This window comes from Corvus brachyrhynchos, unplaced genomic scaffold, assembly GCF_000691975.1.
Source record: "Corvus brachyrhynchos isolate BGI_N302 unplaced genomic scaffold, ASM69197v1 scaffold72, whole genome shotgun sequence".
In the NCBI taxonomy this organism is placed as follows: Eukaryota; Metazoa; Chordata; class Aves; order Passeriformes; family Corvidae; genus Corvus; species Corvus brachyrhynchos.
Genome location: NW_008236763.1, coordinates 2,722,080 through 2,746,091, shown reverse-complemented (window position 1 = coordinate 2,746,091; position 24,012 = coordinate 2,722,080). Strand labels below are relative to the sequence as shown.

The 24,012-nt window shown below is 45.8% G+C and overlaps 1 protein-coding gene across 2 annotated transcripts in view; it reads right to left on the bottom strand.

Moving 5' to 3' along the window:
• The window catches only part of LOC103625407 (SLIT-ROBO Rho GTPase-activating protein 2B), a 58,814-nt gene extending 35,009 nt beyond the window's left edge, over positions 1-23,805 (bottom strand). The window contains exon 1 of one of the 2 annotated variants that reach the window (XM_008644824.2): positions 22,959-23,805. In XM_008644824.2, coding sequence (XP_008643046.1) covers positions 22,959-23,025 — 67 coding nt within the window. In that variant the 5' untranslated portion in view covers positions 23,026-23,805. The remainder of the gene's footprint in view (positions 1-22,958) is intronic. The other variant, XM_017727279.1, reaches the window with a different exon arrangement.
• Positions 23,806-24,012: the final 207 nt, after the last annotated feature.

Sequence of the window (24,012 nt, the reverse complement as noted above, 5' to 3'; positions counted from 1 at the left end):
CTAATGCCAACAGCAGAACGTGAGCAATTCCTCCAAACAACCCTGATAAGGGTAACATGTTTGAGTACATCAGGTAATAATACTCTATTTTTAGCTTCTACAACTGTTTATTCAAAAGAAATAAAAGTTTATCAATACATTTCAAATACCCACGGGCAAACAGCAGGAACACTGCAGCTCCTCCTCTCCAGGAAGTTTCACAGCTATTTTAGGGTTGTCTGTACTCAGTTAAAGGTTTTCCCCCAACTGACACCAAGCCAAAATATAAAAACCTCAGGCAAAGCTTTGTTTATGCTTTCCCACTTTCTGGATGCTGGAAAAAACGCCATGGGCAAGTAGTAAAACTACATTTTATCACTGTTTTGCAGCATGGAATTACAGAATAAACAATTTAAGAGTCATTCTGACACTATGGACTATTATTGCAATCAAAGACAACACACACACATCCCCCAGTTCATAGTTTCAAGATTCAGAGAATAATTTTAACTAAAAAACCTCTTTGTAGCCTCCTGTAGTGAGCACCCCGAGTGTTGTGTGGCCCTGGGAGGCAGGAATTGCTTTGGGAATTATGTTCTCCAAACAACTTTTTAATAGTTATTTCAATGGTTTCCTCTCCTGCAGGGTGACAAAGTCAATACTGCAGAGATGGCCAAAAAATTGGTGAATATTTTTAATATAGAGGGTTTTTTTTTTCCCCTGCTTTAGTTCCCTTTCTGCTTCTGGCCCAGGGCAAACCAAGTCTCCCTGCAGCACCAAACTCAGGTATTTTCCATCACGCTCCCCTACTGCTCACCCAAACCTTTCTCTCAGGAAGAGGAGAGTCTTTCCTCAAATCCCGCTGTGTTAATCACATTAAAAGAAAAGCTGTTATCAGTGCAAGGAGCTGGAGATGTGCTCCCAGATACTACCAACAACAGGGAGTAAATGCAGCAAGCAGTGAAGCTAAGCATGTGCTGGACACATTTCCAATCCAACTGCTCCTGATTTCTCACAAAGCCAAGGCTGCTTATGACTAAAATGTGAAATGTCTCTGGATCCGTTCGGGGAGGGAGGGCAGGAGTGGGGATTTCCAGCGCGTGTTGCACAAGGATCACGCTCCAAGGAAGGGAAGTTTAACTCCTGCTCCTCCCACCAGCCCTTGGCCCACCCCAACCCCACCACTGCCACTTCCATCCCCACTGCCACCACTCTTTAACGCCTTGAACACCACAGAAGAAGTTTTGAAGGAATGGAACATCCAGTTCGGGGAAGGCTCACGAGCAGTGATCAATCCTGGGCCTCCCCAGGGAGCATCGGAGTGCGAGAATGAATCCGAGTGCCCCAAAAGTGTGGGAAACGTACAGAAACACCCTGCAGGAACCACGGTAATAATTCATTTGCAAGCCATGAGCTGCCTGGGCGTGGGGAGGGAGGGAGCCAGGGCTCTTCCCTTCAGATTTGAATGAAGAATGTGGCACTGCCGTGCCCACAAAGGACCTCAGGTTCCTTTGTACAGGGAGAGGCTGCACTTGCTCTCAACAGAAATCTCTGTTTATTCTAGAATAAACCCAGCAGGAAGAGGCAGCAGAACAGGTCCAGGAGAAAAAAGCTGAGTTAAGATGCTGCTGATCTGGAGCAGCTCCTGCTCCTCTGCTCGGGAACATCCTAGCTCTGTGCAGGACCTCCTGGATCCACCTGGAGCTGTGTCAGGGGGGTTGGAGGGATATCAGGACAAGGTTCCTCCCCCAGAGGTTGGTCAGGCACTTCCCTCTCCCCAAAACACAGCCCTGGAGTGATGGGTGGCAAAACTCTTTGCAAAACAGCCCAGAAATATTTGGTTGTCTTTTTGTTTTGCCCCAAATCTCTGGCGCAGAGAGGTGGATTTCAGGGTTAGGAACAAGAAAAAACCCAACCCTTTCTTATTTTAAAAAGAATTCTGGCATGTTTCTCCCAGCTCCTGTTTCTAGCAGTTTCTGTTGTGCTTTCCTGGCTTATTTTAGAGAGAGTTTCTGTCTGCAGCCCTTCACCTCCCTGTCCTTCCTCCTGGCTCCACACTGTAGTAGCTGTTTAGTAGCTCTTTAGTAGCCACAACTCCAGCCTAGAACCTTACATATGACTTCCTTCTAAGCGTTAAGATTTCCTCTGCTGCTGCTGATTAAAAGAGAAGTTAAACAAGGGCTCCTTTTGCCTTCCAAAACTTCTCCAAGTGTTTCAGCTGTGCCGTGTCAAACATTGTGAAGGCTTTATTTTAACGGTGGAACAGCCCTAAACTGAAGTGAATTATTCATCAGAAACGTGTAATGTGATCATTATTTCTGGCATTTCCCATATGCTCTCGGTGCCTCAGTTCACCTCAGGAATCCCAATTTCAGCTCTCTACACATCCCCAGAGCGCCACATTCCAGTGCTGCACACACAGACGCATCCGGAGGTGAGAACGCAGCAGCCACACACACACACAGACAGATGAAATCCTCCACAGCACTAATTATTTCTTCAGGAAAACAGTCCAGGGATGGATCAAATTCCCCAGACCCAATTCCCGGCCGCCTCTGCAAAAACTTAGTTCATTTGATATTATAATTTTTTATTTATCTGTCACGGGTGCTCAAAGTTTGGAAATGCTAAAGAATGTGGGATGCAAGAACCCAGAAGCAGCATTAACATGAAAAATCCCTATTTCTTCCCCATCCACAAGACCTGAGAGTTGCTCTCTTGCACACGATTATTTCATGCAAAGAAACATCAAGTATATTTGTCAAATGAATAAAATTGCTAGAACAAAAGTGGCAATTTACAACTTACATGCCTTAATCTCTTCAATTAAAGGAAAATCCTTTGGTGAATTATGTCAGATATTAAGAGATACAAACAGAATGATTAATGCCGCTGTCTAATTGAATTTCACCTCAGGATTTCTTTGCCTCCCTCTCCTCTTTGGTACCTAACATGTTAACATGAATAAATGATTGAGAAAGAAATGAAGAGAGGAACAAAAGGGGACATGTAAACACTCCTCAAGCACAGCACAGCAAACTCAATTTCAAAATCACTTCCAGCAGGCTGCCAAATTCCTGGGCTGTCTTAGGCAGCGAGGGGAAAGTCACATACACGTGGGGTTGGTTTTTTAATTGCATGGACAAGTTTCACCCTTGCTTTGTGTTAAAAAAAACCAACACCAATTCACCTGGAATATTCCTTAAAGATGCAAAAAAAAAGGAGAATAGGATGAGGCTTCATTTAAAAATCCAGTAATTATATAAGAGTGAAAGATAACCTTGGGTTAGTCCCACTATTCCAGAGGCATCCTGCAACGAAATGCTGGGGACAAAGACCCTTCCCTGGTGGCACCAGGACATCCCCTCCCAGTCTGGGTCCCGTTCAGATAAACCCACCTGGTCGGTCCCGAGCAGCCCAGCCCGGGGAAGGCCAGCAGCCCGTGGACCTGGACAGCTGAACCATGAAGGATCTCCTCGGAAGGATCCTTCCCTTCCCTCTGGAACACCAGGAAAAGCTCTCAGTCCATGGAGGAGGAGGACAGCGACTGTCCCCAGGAGTCAACAAGTGAGTCAAATATACTGGAGCCGTCAGTGCCTCCCTGCCAGTCCCGCTGTGTGCGTTTCTGGGAGGTTTTCAGGGCTATTAATTAACCCTGAGCATTCCAGGGAAGGTGAATAATGAGCATCATTACAGACACTTCACAGCTGACTTGAGCAACATCAAAAAGGTCCAGGTTATTTGCCCACCAGTGGACAATGATGACAGAGCTCGTTTCCTCCAGAGCAGCCTCTCATTTTCCCCACCAACACCTGCCATTAAAACACCCCATAAAATCAAAGTAACTCCAGCCTCTTTCAGCTGGCAGGAGAGTTCATGATAAATCAGTCTTAACTGTTTGCATAAGAAATCAAATTGGAGCATTGTTTTAATTCAGATATAACACACCTAAAAGCCGGACAGGAGCCTAATTGAAAACCACAAAACTCATTTATGTTAAAAAAAAGTGCTCCAGTCTCCCTCTTGCTCTCTGGCTCAGTCTGTGCACATTCAAAAGGAGTTTACATTTTTTTAGCAGGAATACTCAATGAAAGCAAAGCTATCCCAAGCAGGCGTTTCCTATCCAATCCACAGAACAAATTCCTTCAGGTATAAATATTCAGCTGTGTGAAGTGTGTAAGTGCAGCACTGCTGTCTCGAAAGGAACTCACATTTTACTCCACTGCACCCCTTGTAAAGGAAGAAATGAGTATTTGACAGAGCCTGCAAAGCTCGAATTATGTGAATCATCATTTTTCTATCAGTTTATTGTCAGCTCCAGCAACACCCATTAATCAGCACAGCTTAGACCAGAGCGGGAACAAGGAGATGCTTATTTCTCATAAGCCTTTGTCAGAGAGCTGGCATTAAAATTCAGGTCCTCCTTTTTTACACACACACATGTGCTTTATCATTTAGAAACCATTTATACTGCTCCAGCATTTACAATAAATGACTCAAGGTTCAATAAAAGACCTTACTACATACCCTGGTTGGAAGATACACAGGGTTCTGCCCAGTCTTTGTACAGTAGTAACTCCTACAATGAAATTAAAGTCTTCATCTGATTTTTTTTTCTTTTCCTCTCTGATCCCATCCCGGTCTCCCTGGGGAAAAAAATCACTTAGTTCCCAAAAAAAGCTTCTTCCACAGAAACACAGGTGCGACCCACCACACGAACTGCAGCCATCCACTAGGTGTCAAAGGGAGAAGCACCCCTGTATTTTACACATATTTGTACAAATAAAACTTAGAATAATTTGAAGCCAGAGCACGAGACACAGATCCAGGCACTAATGTGGATTCCCAGCACCAGCTGAATAACAGAGTCAACACAGTATTCCCTGAAATGAAGCATCACATACTGTATTCTCCAGGCTGATCCTGGCAGGAAAAGTGCTGGTTTGGGTCTCCGCTGCACAGGTCAAGCTTGACCTGAGCCCTGATTAACTCACTTCACTTTTCACTGGCTTAATGCCACTACACCAGCACGGTGTAGTTCAGCCCCTAGAAATCAGCACTAAAAAGAAAAAAAAAAAAAATTCAAATTTCATATTCATAGAATCCCAGACTGGTTCAGATTGGAAGGGACCTTAAAGCCCATCTGGTTCCATGGGCAGGGACACCTCCACCAGCCCAGGCTGCTCAAGTTTGAATTCAGATTTATCAAAGCCACTTGGACAGGAGGAAACGCGAGCACACGTAACCCACTGACTGCTGCAATGGGTGTGACTTATTTACCCTGCGTGTTTGAAGGCCCAGCCATGTGCCAGAGGAGCCCCTGAACGAGCTGGGGACAACCCTGGCCAAAATCAACACGGAACGGGAGCAAAGGCTCCGCCACAGCTCCTCTGCCAGCCCCGGCACTGGGAATGTTTGTGTTGGTTCACTGCGCAGGGACTGAAAACAACACACCCAAAATCAACCAACCAGCCCAACAGCCCAGCACAGACAGGCCAGAAATCGCCAGGAGGCTTCGGAGAGCCCAGGGATTCCTGGATCAACCAGCGCAGTTTCAGGGCAAACCCAGGGTCAGGTTAGTGAGGGAAGTTTCTCCATCCTCCCTGAGGAAAAAACACGGAGTGAGAGAAAGGAAACTTCCTCCAGAGCCAGTTTATCCAGAGATCCAACCAAGCCTGGGATATCTGTGTTTCTCAATCTCATTATTATGCACAAAATGATGAGCATCTGGTTTGGGTTTAGGGGTTTTGTTGGAAATATCTATACTTAGCAAAAGCCTGTGTCAGGAAGGTCTACATTATCTTAACAATACTGAACACACAAATAAATGGAGTAGTAAAACCTCCACTGAGAAAGTTACACATGTAACTTTCAATAAAACTTATTTAAATTTGATTTATATGCTGACAACATCTCAGATAACTTAGGAAATCCAGTTATTGGCACAGCAGAATTATGAATTATCAATACACGACATTTCATAAGCTCTTATTGCTCGTTAGGTATATAAATCATTGATGCCATTAAGCTGTGACTGACATTTGTAAATTCTCATGGTGGTGGACCTTTATTTACTATGGAGACACATTCCTGGGAAGAGCCAGGACAGATGGATTTGTTAGCACCATTTAAAATCCAACACTTTCACAGGAACATCAGAATAACTTACAGAGGGAAATGAGCAGTGAAAGCTTCAGATGCTCTGGTCCTATTTTTGTTTTGTAAAAGCCTGAATGGTAATTTCCCATTAACATGAGAGATCTGTTTTTTCACTCCCATAAAGCCATCAACTCTCCGAACAGAGCGAGTAACCTTATCAAAGCAAGCCCCTGCACCTTCCAGTCTGACTCACACTGAGACCATCTGGACAAAACATTCAGACAAGAGCTTTAAAAAAAAAAAAAACCAACATCTTGAAACAAATTGCCAGACAGGATTACACAAAATGATCTGTCGAACGTGTTAGAGACAGCCAGAAAAATCTTTAAAAGCAGACAGAGGGGAGGAAACGTGGATCCTTCTGGGATCCACTTACGGCTTATCTTTTCACCTTCCAGCTTTTCCAGCTATAAAACCCAAGAGCAGATCATGCACCGGGGGTTCCAGGCAGCCTCAAGTCCTTCAGAGTCTCCAGAGATATCAAAGGATCAGGTCACTGTTAGGTCTGAGAGCTGGTCCTGTCCCTCTTAAGCCAGTTCTGGACCCGTTTGTCCAATTCACCAGCTGCTCTTCCCAGTTACACCAGCAATCTCCCAGCACTAACACCGTGCCACTGCTCCCTCCTACCAACCAGAAAGAAAAAATACTCAGGGTATTCTTGCTCATTTCTACCTCAATTTCCCCTGACAGCAATCAGCAATGGCTCCAGCTATTAAATAACCCCCCAAATCTTGGACTTGATTATCCAGGGGAGTTTTTATCCTTTATCTGCCAAAGCAGACACGCTGATCCAGCCAAGGCACTGGATCCAGCTCATTGCACATTTGCCTTTCCCATTAATGAGCCCAGAGGTCATTTGCCAAAGGACACACAGATAAAGCAGACAAACTTTCCACTACTCCCCGACAGCTTAATTACTACCCAGAATCTGGAGCAAGCCATGACAACTTTGCATTCATTTCCACATTTCATTTTTATGACACTCCAACATCTGCAGAGGATGCTGTAATTAAAAAGGAATAAAATTATGGTTAAAAAAAAAACCCACCAACAAACCCTGGACACAGTCATTTGCGTGAAGAACATGGATTACACAGCAAGTACAGATGCTCTGCAGCAAGGGAGAGTCCGTGTGCAAGCTTTAACGCCCTGAATTACACACGCTGCTGCAGCCAGGGCAGACAAAAAGGAATTTGAAGCAAACCCCCTGCGTTTCACAGCACCACTGCTGACGTTACACTTGGCTGTCCCACAGCGTGGCTGGAAGCGTGCTCTGTGCTGGACTGGGAATTAACGAGATAAGCATAAGGCACCCATCCTCACAGCATTCCCACATCCAAGTAACCCAGACAGCAAGCCAGAGGGGTAAAGCCTCCCCTAGAACAGGATGTCCAGCTTTTAATCTCCTGAAGTGTAGCTAAGAAACCACTGCATGGGAAGGAAGTCAAGCCAATCAATCTGAAGACAGCCTGGTCCTCTCCAGTTCCCCACCTCAGCCCGACTTGAAAAACTTCCTTTTTAGGCACAGTGACACTGAGCAGCCTTGCAGATGATGGACAGAAGGACTGGGCTCACACCGATGCAGCTTGCATCAGCCACACCACTCAGCAATGCAAACTACCTTCCTCAAACTCGAGAGGCTGCAGAGGAAGGGGTCGAGGTGCCTGGTGACAGCAGCTGCTTCCCCTGTGGCAGGCCCCGGGAGGAGAAGTCCTTGCCTTAAAAAAAAAAAACAACTCTGCCCTTAAAAATAAAGCTGTAAGAGAAACTACTTCTTCCACCTGTCCTTTGTAGAGAGGATTTCAGATACCATCCTCCAAGAGGAGAGCTCCAACCCAAACTGCCCAATGGGCACACTCGCCATGCCACCACACACTTCAAGCATTGACTCCTGCTGCAGCATCCACAACCATCCCAATTTAAATTTCAGATCAGCTTGTACTTTCCTTGATTTCACAACACACTCAAAATAGAACGAACAGAAAATTCTTTCCTGAAGAGGTTTCAGTTCCCTCTTTTCAAAATTGCGTCAACGACAGATGACAAGGCTGCTCCTCCTGTGGCACGCTGGGGTCTCCTCTCAGGAGCCATTTCCCTTCAGAAGCTCCACTCTCCCCAGCAAAGAAAAACAGTGAGAGGTCTCCACTCTCCCCAGCAAAGAAAAACAGTGAGAGGTCTCCAATACGAGGAGAAGATGCTGAAGGACCTGTGGCTCTCGGAATTGAAAACATCACAGCACACAATGGCCCGAACGTGCTGCAGCGGCCGCGGCTTTTCATTCCGGCCATTGTCCGCTAAGAATAGCCCAGAGCCCCATGGCCACATTGTGTGCTCCTGTCCACCTCCCTGCCAGAGCTATTTAAAGCCTGAAACAGCTTCTCCTTGGATGTCTGGCTGGGAAGTCAGAGCCGAGGCAGTCTTGAGATTGGGGATTTTAAAGCTCTGCCCGCTCAGTGCAGAGTGGAGTTTGTGGCTAAAAACAACAGGAGAGGAGAACTTGCTGAGAGAAAACACCAGCGCAGGCATGGAGAGCTGCACAGGACAAGAAGCACATCCATGAGCCACCAGCTCCTTCACAGGATCACATGACATTCAGGTTGGAAAAGACCTCCAGGATCCTCAAGTCCAGGCTGTGACCGATCCCCACCGTGTCACCCAGACCATGAAGTGCCACCTTCCCAACAGGAGCTGGCTGCTGCTGCCTCCAGGCCACCTCCTTTTCCAATCTGGATAAGGTTTTAAAGACTATCCCTGACAGACAAAGGCACAGAGATTTACAGCACAGAGATGCACAGTGAACTGTGCTCACACAGTAAAAATATATCCCAGGTACACTGCTCCAAGTGTGCCTGCACTGAGCCACAATCCCGTGATTTTCCACTGAATTACCTGAATTTTCCACTGAATTACCTGGCTGGGGGCTGTACAGAGATCATTCGGGTGCTCCTCTGGCACATTGCTGGGGTTTCAAATAGTGAGGGTCAATTTTCCATTGAATTTCCTGAACCACCTTGAATTACTAAAATCCCACTGATCCAGCATCATTCCTACACTGACAAAGACAACAGGTACTGGGTCAATCACAAAACCACACAGCACAGAAGCTGAAATCAGCAGCCACTCCGCTTTCCAAGAACAGAACAACACCAGCTAGCCTCTACCACTGGCAAGGAAATCCAAATATATCAAAACCAGCAGGCACACGCTGGGAATAAATGCCAGTGCCCAGGGATGCTGCTCATCTCAGCACGACTTCTTAATTCTTTGTGAATGATATCCCATTCACAAAAATAAAGCCATGGACTCAGGCAATTTCTATAAACATTAATTGCTGTGATTTGTAATTGTCACAGAAATATCAGCCTTTAAAAAAATCCCACGTTACTCAAGCCCCAGGAGCCCCATCAGCACCTCGGTGCTCCTAAGACATCTGCAAATCCTAGGCAGGATTTCTCCTTCTATCTGCAGCTGTGCAGAGCCAAAAGCTCCTCCTGGCTCCACTTTGGGTCCAAAAGGAACAGAAAAGTGATTCATCCTCCCACTCTGCATCCAGGCTCCCATTTCTCTCCCGGAGCTGCCAGGAGGAGCCGGAGCCCACCACCTTTGGCAGCTTGGAGCACTCCAGCACCAAGGCAGGAGTCACTCCCAGCCCTCCCAACAGTGGGAACATTTGGTGACATTTCCACTGCTACAAACAGGGAATGAATTTGAATCAGGACCTATAAAAGATGAAGGTTGAGTCATCCACGCCGACTTCTCGTGCATGAAACTGGGTTTTGCTTCTTCCCCATTTGCTGCATGTGAACGGTGTATTAAAGAAAATATCATCAAGGAACCTCTTTAGCAAGCAAAGAAAAAAGAAAGCAGCCCTCAAAAATGAACTCACTGATGAGTTCTCTTCCACTTGCTGCGCTCACTGGACTTCTGACTTCATCTAGAACAACCCTGCCAACGGGAGAAAACTGAAAATAACCTCTACCCAAATCAAAATGACAGCAATTAAGCCATTAACAAGCAGCTTGGTGAGTTCAGGCCATGAGCCTGGAGTATTAAATGGCATTTTAAGCCTTTCTAGGGAAGAATCACTGCTTGCTGTCACAACTCTCCAAAGGATTGAGTGGATGGTTACAGAATTTATGCTCAAAAAAGCTGCATCTGGCTGAGAAAGAGAACTAAAATTAACCCAAAAAAAAAATCTCCACGCCAGCAAATTAATAGTAGGTGTAGAAAAATATAAAGACACCCTGTCTGCACTATTAGTTTACTTAGAGTAACCACGTTATTGACCAATTTGCCATCAGTAATAGAAGCCATCCCCAGTGCCACCACTAGCAGAGAACTCCCAGTCTGCAGAAAACACTGGGATGAACAGCCTGACCTCAAACCAAGCCCTGGCACGCAGAAAATGAAATCACCAAGGAACCAGGCACTCGCTGAAATTCCAAGTCCGGCCTAACTATTGCCAGGGCAAAGTGGATTTCTCTTTGCTCCTGACACACTTTTCCCCTTCCTCCAACACATCCGATTGCTCTGCAGCGTTTTCCCTGCGTGTTGTACTCCCAGATGCCAACAAAAGCCAGGCATCAACACCTTCAGTTGGGTTAACAGCCTGTGGGGGCACCGAGAAAGGAGCTGCCTGTCCCTCCTCTTGCTGGGCAAAACAGGTCAGAAAGCAGGAGAGAATTCCCAGCACCAGGCACTAAAAACAAGGAGAAGCTCTCTGCAGCACAGGGAATCTTCTGTTTCCTCTTCCCCACAAACACCCCAAAAATCCATCCCCCAGGAATGAGGGAGCCCACTCCAAGGAAACAGAGCTTGTTCTACACCAGGAAAGGACAGGCAACCACAAATAGTTTGCTGTGCTTGCTCTACCCCCCAAAAAAATATATTTAACATTCACAAACTTCCTCCTGTTTAAATTCAAACTCTTCCCAAGGCTTAGCCTCAGTGGGAGAGTGAAGGTTGGCTTCAACACTAAGGGTTCCTCACAGATGCACAGAAGTGGCAACACAGTCCCAGTGCAGGAGGTGGCAAAATGAGCATCCTTCACATTCTCACCTGGTCCCTTCTTCTTGGCAGCTGAAAAGATTTCAAAGTTTTAAAAGATAAATTCGACATCTAGGACTGGCAAAGCAGTATCTTTGCCAGCACTGAAGTTCACACAAGCCTTCCACTCCTAAAAATAAAACTCAAAGAAAACAGCCACTCAAACTCAATCCCAGCGGAGCAAAAAGAACTTTGGGAGAATCACAAAAAACTGGCGTTTAAAAATAGCAAACCTGTTTGTTTGTGTTGGGAGATTTCAGGGGCAGGGAGGGGGGGGGAAAAAGTGAAGGGAGAGAGGAATCAAAGGAAGGGATAACTGCAGACACATTCCAGCTTCCTGACAATCTGACTCCAGACTGTACGAAGTTCTGACTCATTCATGGAGCTGTTTCTGATTGTTCTTTGCAGTCAGTTTTATTTGAGGGATGAGCTGCATCCCCCTCTCCCTGTTTCCAGCTGATCCAGGGAGCACCCTTGGCTGGACAGACACCTCATTCAGCATCACCCTGGGATTTGTCCTTCTGTCCCCTCCAAAAAACCAGAGGAACAAAAAAATCACAAAGTAAAAGCACTGTAAAAGTGCAGTTATCTCCTGTGTCCAAGTCATTTTTCTTGACAAGAAGAGGCACATCCTGTCCAGCCACGCAGGCTGCACTGCCAGACAAAAAAAAAAGATTTTAAAAAGTTCAGTGTTCTCTCAACGTGTTTCAAGATGTGTAACTGAATCCCATAAATCTCACCAGAGACCTTGATTTAGGTCATTTCGAGTAATTCACTACCATTTAATCTCCTCACCTACTTTCGGGCTGCTTGGAACACAATGGCTGAGCAGCATGTGCTGAAAGCCCCAGTTCAGGGACTCGGGGAACACAGACTCCTAAAAAAGATCTGGATCAAGGGCAGGAGGATCCCTGCCCTCAGCCAAGGGAAAAAACCAGCTCCCACAAAGCTCTGACACTCTCACACCAGAACAAAGGCTGGTTTCAACTGGATGCTCTTTCAATGATCATAAATAATTTTTTCAAAAGGAAAAGGGATTTAATTTTAAAGGAAAAAGAAAGTAAATTGTTATTGCATGGATGCTATAAATGCACATACAGTTATACCCACCAATAATTTGATAATTTGGCTTTAAGGTAGCTGAGAGAGAACATTTATAATGCTTAAAATGAGCCACAGGAAGTTTCAGAATCAGAATTCTCCAAAAGACAACCCTGGCTTTTGGGTTTCTTGGGTTTTTCAAGCATCAAAGATGCAAGAGTTCTCAATTTTAACTATTATATATCATGTATAAACTCTCTCACTTACACTGACAAGGGAGACCAAAACCTAAGCATAGCTAAGATGTTAAGTGAAATTTAGACAGTGATACAGTAACGAAATATAAACTTCAAGAAATCTGTGATCCAGCTGAAGAGCTCTTTAGTGCATTGAGAAGAACATTGTGCTTGGGCTTCTTCAAAACAAAGCCAGATAAATAAATACTTCATACACGGATTGATAAAAATGTGAAACCAAAAGTGCTTTCCTACCATCTGATAGAACCCACCCTCTGTAAGAGAAATGAGCACTTGTGCTCTAAAAAAATTCATGGTCAACAGATTTTGGTGTTATTGCCATAAGCAGGAGCAGTGAGACTTCAGGGGGATCTTTGCTTTGTTAACAAAATCAGCTTTGAGGGAAGCACACGACAAGAAGCAATAAAAGAAAGAGGCTGGGAGGGAAAAGGAACCTGTTTTCCTTGTACTTCCCAGAGCTGGATTTATTCTTCCTATCGCTGTCAAAGATTCAGAGTCATTCTGCAAACACAGCACAACCTCCCCACAAGACAGCCCAGGCAGGGCTGGCTGGACGCTGATGGCTTTCATTAAAAAAAAAATAATAAAAATCTACTTACTCTTCCCATGCCCTGCACACACCTCTCCATGCAGGATCTCAAAGCAGCCTCCTCCTTGCAAGGAGAGGCATCGATCTTTTGGGACTGATAAATGTGTTTAAACAGTCAACATATAAATAACTCCTTACAGCAAGGACCACAGCAAGCCTCCCCCAAGATGCAGAATCCTTAAATTAAAGGTAACAGCAAATTAGCAGCACTTTCATCCCAACCATGGCAGCTGGTGGAGCTGCTCTGGGTTTGGGAGAGGGTGGGGTACAATGGGAAGTATTTGCATGAAGCCTAATCCTAAAACCACTGCAAACGATGTGAGGGAGCTGGAAAAGGCAACAGAGCTCGGAGAAAATTATAGCTGCTCCTCCAGCTCCCAGCCAGTGTTTATTGTGGAATTCACAAGTTACAGATGCTGCGCTCTGGAGGAACCTCCAGCAGCAGAAAAACAACATCAGCTCTCATCCCTCCATATGGGTTTGTCTCGTTCCTTCCCAAAATACTGATGGAGCCTCGGATCTGGGTCCAGTTCTGAGCCTCTCACTTCAGGAAGGACAAGCAAATCCAGGAGTCAGGAGCAGCCAAGCAGCAAATGGATAAATCACAGCAAGAATGGCCAACTGTTCAGGGTGTTCACCAGAAAACAGCTCCGAGTTTCAGAGCAAAATAAAACAAAAACCCCCAACAAAACCAAACCAAAACACTTCCTTCACTGCCAAAAGCTGTCACTGCTTTCAAGACAAACGAAAGCTCTACCTGTAGGGATTTTCCAGAGGGGCCAGGGCCAGAATTTTTTCCTGAGTTAAAACTGAAACCAAACTACCACCTGAGTTTCCACGGACACGTTTGGTGGGGAGCATTTTTAGCCAAGATTTCCAGGGAGAAAGTGTGAAAAGTGGAAATTAATGGATGCAAGGAGCCCTTCCCAGCTATATTCTATAAAGTTCACTGTGATGGGGGAAATAATTTGGCATAAAGCTGAAATTAAGATTAATTCCTTAAGTATGAAGACAATGGTTATAAATGTGTTTGGCATTAGACGACTGGCCTAAATAAAAAGTTCTCTCTTACACTTTTATGTAAATTAATTTATCATTACAGTCAGAAATTAATTATATAATGGAAGGTAACACCAGCATATGGATTGATGAAAGTTCAAACCAACCTCAGAGCAAACACAGGCAATCTGGATGGCATAAGGAGGGAGAAGAGGCAATTTAGCACCCAGCAATGAGCACTCACACACACACACACACAGAGGAAATAAAATCAACACTCAAGGGGTCCAAAACTCCAAGGGGTGCTCAGCCCAAGTTCTGAGTTTATCCAACAACCCTGGTCAGCAGAGCTGAAATCTTTGCCAACACAAGTTCCCTGCTAAGGAACCTCACACAACTCAGCAGAGACAAAATTTTGACTTGCAAATAACCAGAACCCAGTAATGTCACAGCTCTGATGAACCTGGCTGAGCTCAGAATATTTAAGCCTCTCCCAGCGTGTCTGTGGGTGCTGTCCATCCTCCCTGTTTCCCATTTTGTTTTTCATTTCTACAGCACAACTCACAAGTGCCGAAAAAAGAAAAGGCAAAAAAAGAAAAAGAAACAGAACAAGGAGTATCCAGAGTTTTTAGACATTCCAGCTCCAGGGGGAAAACACGAGAGCACAATTTCATTCATAGCAAGTTGAGTTTCCATCCAAACATCATCAGTGTATCCTGTGACCTTTGCAGTGCTGCATTTCTCCCTCCCTTTTCCAGCTGCACACTTTAAAGTCGTTCACTGGCAGAGCCTTTTGTTCCTGTTTCAGCATCCTTCTGCAGCGCTGCGTCCCTCCCCGTGGAGCTGGGACACACACGGGCACAAGGAGCACAAATACTGGTGGTTTACTGGTATTTTTTTAAAGGGGAGCTGGGATGAAGCCTCTTCCTCCTTCACCAGATGGAGAGAACACAGAAAAGTTAGGAAGGGTTACATTCATTAAAGAGACCAAAGCACAGCCAGGCTCCTTTCCAAAACCACTTCACAGGGATGCTCATTTATTCCATTTCTGAGCGACTGCTTATCAAACACTGGGGCAAAACCTCCACAGGCCTGCTCGGGGATCTGCACCTCCACACTCTGGTTTGTCATTGTCACTCATTTCTTCATCCCCTGCACAGATTAACAAAAATTGAGACTTTTTTTCCCCTCACAGCAACACCAGCTGCTTCATTTATGTGTTTTTCTGTCCTGGGCTTTCAGGCTCATGGGACTCATCAAAACACACCCATGATAATTTGCTTTATGGATCAAAGGTGTGAATTTACATCTACCAATAACCAAAATAATAAATAGATAAATAAATTTAAAAATAGATACCTAGATAAAACTTTGACAGTGGATTTGCCCAGTGCCCCTGTCAGGAAGGCAGCCCTGGCAGCGGGAAGGCATCTCAGCATCTTGGCAAATCCAAACAGTTCCCTCATTCTGCTTTACAGGCACTTGATCCAGCTCTGCCTTCCAGGAAGGTGGAAGAGCACCAGCTTTCCAGCAAGCTTCATTTCCACTCAGGGATGGTTATTCACAGTGCCACCGACTGCTCAGGAGGAGTTCACTCCTCACAGTTGTGATTTCCCAGGAAAACACTTGAGACAGCTTCCTCCAGCCCTTCCCAGGGGAACTGGGGTGGAAGAAGGAGAATTGTCACATGCCAGGGAGCCCCCACCAGCCACCAGCTGGCCGTGGTTGCCACAGCCCTGCCCAGACTGAGGAATTGTGTCTGGCTGATGAGTGAAAGTTTCTTGGACGCATAATCCTATCCCAAAAAATTCCCTGTATTTTAATAACAAGCAGTGCTAATGAAATATGTGAATAACTCCTATTTTTTTTTTCCCCTGAAAGCAGAATAATCACATAAAATGTCTTTTGGTACCACATAGAGCAGAAGAACAGCAAGAGCCCTGCTCCAGGGTGAACTTGCATGAAGAAAAGGGTATTGTGGAATTTCCCACCTAAATTCCCAAATTTAGAGCATGCCCTGCAGTGGGCCTGGGCTGCTGGCCCAAGACACACTCAGGGACTCATTCCCAGGCAACAACTGTCATTATTTTAAGGAGGTTCAATTTGCAAGCACTCCCCATCTATAAATTGCATCGTTCCATGGTTTCCTCCCTGCAGGAAAACCATCGTCCAATGACAGCGGTACAGAAACAAACCAAAAATCCTTCCCTGCTTGAACCAAGAGGCTCTTTCTGGAAAGCCCTATGATTTAAGAAAAAAAAAAACAAACCAAAAAACAAAACCAACCCAAAACCAATGTCAGATGTAGTAGCACCGCCCAGCTCACCCTGCTGCAGCACTTCAGGGCTGGAGATTAAAATTTAGAGTTAATCTGGTTATTTGGCTCCTTCTCAAGAGTCAAAAAGCCAGGAGCTGCTCATGTGCCACAGGATAAGGCTGCTCCCCTGGCCTCATTCAGCCCATTTCACACAAACCAATGTGAAGCATTGCTGGAAACACTTAAAGATCTAAGAATCTCTGTACCACATTTAGCAACACCTTCAGAGAAGCTATGATTAACTCTCAACTCAAAGCAAAACAACTGGGTCAGAAGATTTCGAGTTTAACAACAGCAAATAGTTACTTTGATGGCAAAAAATTAAAATGTTTTAAATGGTTCCAATCCATTTACAGCATCTACTTGGAAAAACACCAGTTGAGCTCCCTCACTTTACATCCATACGGTTTGTGACTTTAAACACATCAAGAGTTTCGATGACCATTATCCAGGGATTTCACAGAAAGAACGTCCTGTTTTGTCTCCTGGACTATTGCAATTTTGGAAGAAAGGGAGAGAAAGTAGAAATGGAGACTGCTCTCTACTGATGGAATTACTGCCAGGTCAAGACTCTTTCTCCCATTTTCTTCCACCTTTTATCCCGCAGCAAATCCCACAACTGCATTGGCACCCAGTGCCTCCCAAACACTGACAGCATTCCAAGAGCAGGACACCCGTGATGTCATAGGAATTCTCAGAGAGAAACCATGAAATCTGTGAAAGTCATACCGAAAAATGAACTAAATAAAGTCCTGAGTAATGAATATCAACTGTGCATGGCAGAGCGAAAGCCATTCAAGGGAACATGTGTTTGAACATACTTTCCATCTCAACAAAGGTTCAGATTTTTCACTCTTCATAACGACAGCTGAAAAAAGTTCACCAGGCAGAGAGACTCTTCCAAGTAAATCCCCAAAATGGCCAAAAAAAATTAGTAAGGATTTAAAAGCAAAAGAATAAAAGAGGATTCGAGCCTTTTAACTGACAGGAAAAGGGAAAGATACTAATTTGTAAGCTCACCACAAAGGAAATCACTTCGAGCTAAGGAAAAATGTCCTGTCCCTTAGCTGGGAGTCAGGGAAAACTGGCTGTTACCAGTAAACTTTTTATAGAATCCTACTGGAGTTACACTGGCAGTTCCTTCTGCTTTTGGAGGGAACTGAAGCACTTAAGAGGATGGAGTGGTCTGGTCAGCTTTGGTCTCCAGCCTTCCAACACCTGAAGAAACTGCAAAAGAGGGATTTTGGAGCTGGAAAGGAAGGACGGCAGACTCTGCATTCTTTCACCTCTTTCCATCCTCATTAATAATCCATTAGCAGGAGCTGGACACAAAAACACAAACTATTGCTGGAACATCAAGGCAGTCTCCCAACGCCCCCTTCCCCCTTTCTGGCACCAAGGCTGCTTGGCTGGCCCAATCCAGCTCCAAAACTCAAGGGATTAGCACTATCAGGAACTGCAGAAAACCAGATGATTCCACAGCAATTCCAGAGCCGGAGTTTGGAGCAAGTCATTGTTGCAAACAAATGGAATCACTTACAGGCACAGAGCCGTGATTAACTGCAAAAACCCCTTAAAAGGTAGTTTTACATTTTAAATGGGAACGTTAATCCAACCCGTACAGAGTCAAAATATCAGAATTCAGGACTATTTCACTCAACCACACCGGGGTGAGTGGCTGAAAAGTCTCTTTACAGAGTTTATTAAAAACTCTGGGAATCCCCACCCAAGTGGTGCAAGGATCAGTCACAGTGTGCAGTGACCAACCCGGGGACCTGAACAGGAGATGAACACAAAAGAAGAATCAAATTTATATGTAACATCAACACCACTGAAAAATCCCAAAATGCACAGGTTCAGTTTTTAAAAATCTGAAGACAGTTCTGTAAAAAAAAAACAAACCCTGCAGCTATTGAGGGAAATGCCAATTTTTGGTCCAAATCATCACACTTCCCTTCCACCCCCCCAAATTACAGCTGCTGACCCCGTCACAGCTACTTCTGCAATCTTTCACACCCAGAAGGGCTGGACCACTCCAGAGAGTTCACCAGGATTAAAAACTGCCAAGCATCCCTCAGGAAGATGGACCATACAAATGAGATTTCCACACAGCATTTAAAGCAAAAAATCACAATCAGATCAAACACACTCTCAGATGTTCAACTCAGAGAGGAAAAAGGGACTTATCCGAAATTTATCAGCCATTTTGGGGAGGTTTAAAGGAAAGTTTTAGACATTTCAGTAGCCCGAGTGTGATGGCAGCTGGGAGGTTGCCTGAAGTTGTTCTCATCAGGAATCTTCCCTTAGCAAAGACAAACTCAGCCCAGCAACCACGCAGCCACCTCTGGGCTCTGCTTGCTCCTGCTGTAAGTTACCTCATCCATTTGTCATATTTTTAGCACTTTTTGGGCTGGGCTGCAAGATCTGCAAGAGATGCATTTTAACCTTTGCTAGTGACTCCTCAAGGACAGAAGTGGTTTATGAGCCCTCGCTGAGTAAAAAAATGTCAGTATTAAATTTCTGCAGCTCAAACCATGGAGCTATTTACTGAAGCTTTATACAAACTAATTAAATATAAGGCTCTCGTGGGATACGAGGAGAAAGAAAAGGAGAATTAAGAGATAAATCACTGGCTTTTCTTTCTTCAGCAAGTGTACACTCCAATTTAATATATTAAACCAAAAAACAGCCCGGCAGTCCTTGCTCAGGCACACAGCGGCAGCATCCCAATCTCACATGGCACGCACTGCACAGCACAAATTAATTATCTCTGCCTTCCCACAACTTGCACAAAGGAATTGGGAGAGACAATCCAGACAAGGGGATGAGCTTGAGATATCAAAGGCTCCATATGGAGCCCACGGAACCTCACTTTGCAGCTTCACAGGGCTCCCAGTCCCTGTGGGCACACGGCCCGGGGAGGTATCAAAGCAGCGCTTCCCTCCCCTGCCGAACCCGGGCCGTCCTGGCAGGAGAATTCCCACTGCTTGACACGGAGCCATGCTGGAGTTTCCTCAGAAAGAGGCACTCCAAGGAGTCCCACGGGAAGAGCCCAGTAACTGTGGGACCCTCTGCAGGAGCAGAGAGGACAAACCATGGAACCAATGGAGAAAGACTCAAGGTCAGTGCAGGTGTTGGGGAAAATCAACGTGTGTGGGCACCTCTGGGGGTCAATTCCCTTCTGGAGAAGAGCGGGTTTGTAGCTGAACCTCCAGATGCTGGAGGCCGTGGGATCACTGGGCAAATCCAGGTCACCCAGCACATCCTCTGGTGGTCAGTCACAGGGTCAGACCAAGAACTCAAAGCTTTATCCAGCCTGGTTCCAGCCACGTCCACAGATGCACAGCCTGACCTCAGCCACAGTGGACAGGTCACCAAGAAGGAACCTCTCGTTCCCTCCACGCCCCCTGACCGCTGCACAGCAACTTTGGTTCAAAGTCTTCAACTCCAGAAACTCATTTCATTCAAGTGTTGATCTCCCCACACATACAAACCACAGGAAGAGCCAATTCCAAGCCAAAAGAGGCAGAGATGTGGCTGCTGGGAGACAACAAACACCTAAAGCTCGTGGTTAAGGAGAAGAAAAAGTTTCATTCATCCACGCCCCATCCCTGGAAGTGCCCAAGGCCAGGCTGGACAGGGCTTGGAGCAACCTGGGATAGTGAAAGGTGTCCCTGCCCCATGAGCTGAGCTTTAAGGTCCCTCTCAACCCAAACCATTCCATGATCCTTTGCCCTGCTACCCCTTTTTCAATAAAAAACACCAAGCTCATTCAGCAACAGAAAATCAAAAATTTTGCATAGCGATGATCTATTAATCAAGCCATTCTTTAAATGGTTTCTGATTAACCACTTAAGGCTATTAAATTTTTAAACAAAGCTCCATCATTCCATTAGCAATCATTTAAAGTGCTTAAGGAGGTGTTTGTGGATTAAGGGTTTTAAACGAAGCCTCTAAACACAGCTCCCAGCACAGAGCCAGGACAGAGGGAAGCAAAAAAAACGCCCTAAGTTTCTAAATGCCAGCAAAAAATATCCGAGTTTTCTCATCAGAGAAGCAGATGCCACCTCACAATTCGTGCAGCACTCCAACACGTGATTCACCTCACCCCCACAAGCACTGCTCCACTTCCCAACACCGGGAAAAGATATCAAACAGCCTCCACCAGAGCTAACAGCATTTCCACGCCATTCCCACAATCAAGGGCAGAATTTGACCAGGACACCAGAATCTTCCTGGAAGGACCTTGGTATGTTTGGTGACGAGGCAGCATCACCACAGCTGTGCATTTCAGTGGATTTAGCCCATCTCATCTTGCCACTGCGATGGAGAGACCAGCACATCCCTGGAATTACAGGTGAGACATTCCCTAAGGAATTACAGCACTATCCAGCTCGGAACCGAGGTATCTGTGGGATGTAAAGCAAGGTTTGTGGTGTTTTAAAAGAAGTAAAGTCTCCCCCCAAAGTTGGTACCTAAAGGCAGGGCAAGAACGATCCCCATTGTCAAAGCAGCTCCCGAAAAGTCGATGCCAGGTGGAAAAGGAAAGCTCCCCCTCTGAAATAAAGGAGGGGATGTGGGACAGGGTGGTTACAGGACTGTCCTGTGCATTTCTGAGCTGCCTGGTCCCTCTACACCTCCCTCCCAAGGAGGACAGGAGATGGATCAGCACCTCCTTCCCCACTCCTGCGGTCCCTGCGCTGGGAGAGGGACGAGCATCCCGAGGTGAACTCCTCGCTGCCCTCACCACTAATTCAGGAAGGAAACCCCCTTCTCCCAGCTCCTCCTGATCCCTTCACACACTTCCGGCCTCCTTAACTTCCCATATCTAAGAGAGCAACATTTTATAAGGCCAAAAAGCCAAAAAAACCATAAACCCATGTGCCACTACTGCGATCCACTTTTGGGAGCACATTTCCAGGTGAATTGACAGCCCTTTGCACAAGCACCTCCAGAGATGAGCTGAGTTCTGGCAGCTACAAGGAAGGCTCCTTCCCATTTTCCCCATTTTCCTGGTCTCTTGCCTGAAAAGGAAGGGAAAGATTTCTAATTCATGCGAGAGCTGAGAGGTGAGAGGATGCGCTTTGCTAATTCTAAAGCCTCGCTTCCGTATTATTCCCAAATATTGTGACTGCGAGCTCGGATCTATCACGCTCATTTTGATGGGGTAAATAATGAAAGAACCTACAAGCCTCTAATTTTACACTGACTGCAATTCCCAGTTCCAAAGACAGCTCGAAAACAGGAATAGAAACTAAACCAGTAAAAGAGAAACACGCCCTTCTCCATTTCTAACTTTAAGAACCTCAAAATTTAAAAAAAAAATAATCAAGATAAACTCTTACACAGCTTCATATTTGCTCAAATAAGCATTTTTCAACATAAATACCCAAACTGCTTCTAGGTCCAGGGCACTGGGGTCAGTGTAGGACATGTCTTGTAGGACAACATGTTCTAATGATTTGCAACCAACAAGCAGCCCCCCCTTCCCCAGCAGGAAAAATAACCGAGCACCTAATTGCAAAACAATATCTTAATTGTCAATTTTAATCTAGGTTTCCTACTCAGATTTAAATCTGGCTTTCTTTTTTTCAAATTGCATTGATTTAACTCAATCAACCCTGCCCGAAGGCCATCTTTCCTGCCTGCTCTGAGCATACCAAGCAAGTTTTAACCAATTAGATAAATCACTGAATCTCGTAACTTCCTAGCAGCGACGTATCACGCCATGCACAAGCCCTAATTATTCTTTTAAATGCATATGATCCCGAAAACTTCGCAAAAATAAGCAGCTCAGGGGGGCATTTCACCATCTTTTATTTTTTTTAACCTAGGGCACATGATGGCCTGAAACCCAGCCAGCTGAATTCTGCAGAGGACTTGCATGGTCATTGCAAAAGGTGCTGTTTAAACCCATTGATTATTCCCTGGGATGATGGGAATAACGCTGCTGCACGAGTTTTATTCATTGCTAAGTGTGTGCATTTCTGTGTGTGTGTACACCCACACCCACACCGCAGCCTCGAGGTGTTACACTCCAGCACGGCAAGGAAAAGCAGGCAGGGAATATTATGGACTCACCCCGAGCGAAATCCCGAATAATGGAAGTTTCTAGCACAAACAGCTTCCCAGGGACCCTCGAGCACAGTCCCCCATCAGCAGCAGTGGAAATATGCTCCTCTGACACTGCACAGATTGTTCAAAGATTCCCATGACAGGCAGAGGATTAAAAAGCAATTCCCTGCCTCTCGTATTTCACATGCAAAGCCGCCTTTCAGAACGGCAGGCAGGAAAATATGGATCTCCCCGAACTCAAAAACGTGTGTATTCCCTAAAAAGCCCCCGCTGTGGTACCTTAAAAAGGGCAACACCAAAGCAGGAACTACCCCCATGGGGACAAGACACGGCGCTGCAAACCCGACCCAGCTTTGTATTACGAAAAATGCCCTGCAAATTCCAGGCAATCTGCAAATGATTTCCCTCTTCCCCACCCAAACATCCACTGCAAACTCCTACAATTGCGAGCCAGGCTTGCGATAGCCAAAGGGGTAGAAATAAAACCATTCCTTACCTTTAACTTGAGTGTCATATTCGGCTATGATCTCCTTATCCTTTTTGAATTTTGCTGGCGACGTCATGTTTTCTTTTCCAAAAAGCTGAATAACCTCGAAAGAGATCCACCAGAACACGAGCTATAAAGGCAATTTTCGCTCCTCTCAGCACGATGCCTTGGCTTTCTGCTCGTCCTTCCCTCCCCCCCGCAAAAAGGGAAAAAAATAAAAAAATCAGTCCATGGAGAGAGGGTGTGAGAGGGAGCACAGCAGCAGGAAAATGCAGATGTTGAGATCAGCGGATGGAAGAGGCAGCAGTTTTGTCTCCCTGCACCAAATCCTTGAGCAGCAGCATCAGCCTAGCGAGATCCTGCAGCCCCCAAAGGCTCTTCCTGATCCTTAATAGCACAGCCGGGGAGTGGAAGTCCTTCCGCACATGTTTTATGCGGGTTTGGTTTGCCCTTTTTTTTTTTTCCCCCCCTCTTCTCTTTTTTTTTTTTTTAATTTCTTTCTTTTAATGGGCTCAGAGATGATGCAAATCAAATCCCAAACGAGAGCAGCAGCAGAGGAGAAGCAGCCGTTTGCTTTGGTTTGCTTGCCTGCAAATACAAGAAATAATAACAATAATAAATATATATTTAGAAAATTACAGCTCGCAGCCCAAATCTGTGATGGGAAGCAAAGCTGCCCTGACACCCTGACATTGCAAATCGTCCTTTGAGCAGCGGCAGCGTGAGGTTCCAACTGCAGCCCGGCCAGGTGACCGAGGGAACACGCCTACAACGGGGGACCCGGGCGATGGTCCGGGCACAGCGGCTCCTTTGGGATGCGGCTCCCGGGGACAATTTGGGGTGCAGGTCCCGGGGAACCGGGGGGAATTTAGGGAGCGAGTCCCGGGGGGTGATTTGGGGTGCGGCTCCCGGGGGAACGGGGGATGGTTTGGGAAGCAGGGGGCTCCTCTGGGATGCGGCTCCCGGGAGAGCTCGGGTTAACTTGGGGTGCGGGTCCCGGCGGAGAATTTCGGGAGCGGGTCCCGGGGGGGGAGTGGGGGCTGTGTGGAGAGAGCGCACCCCC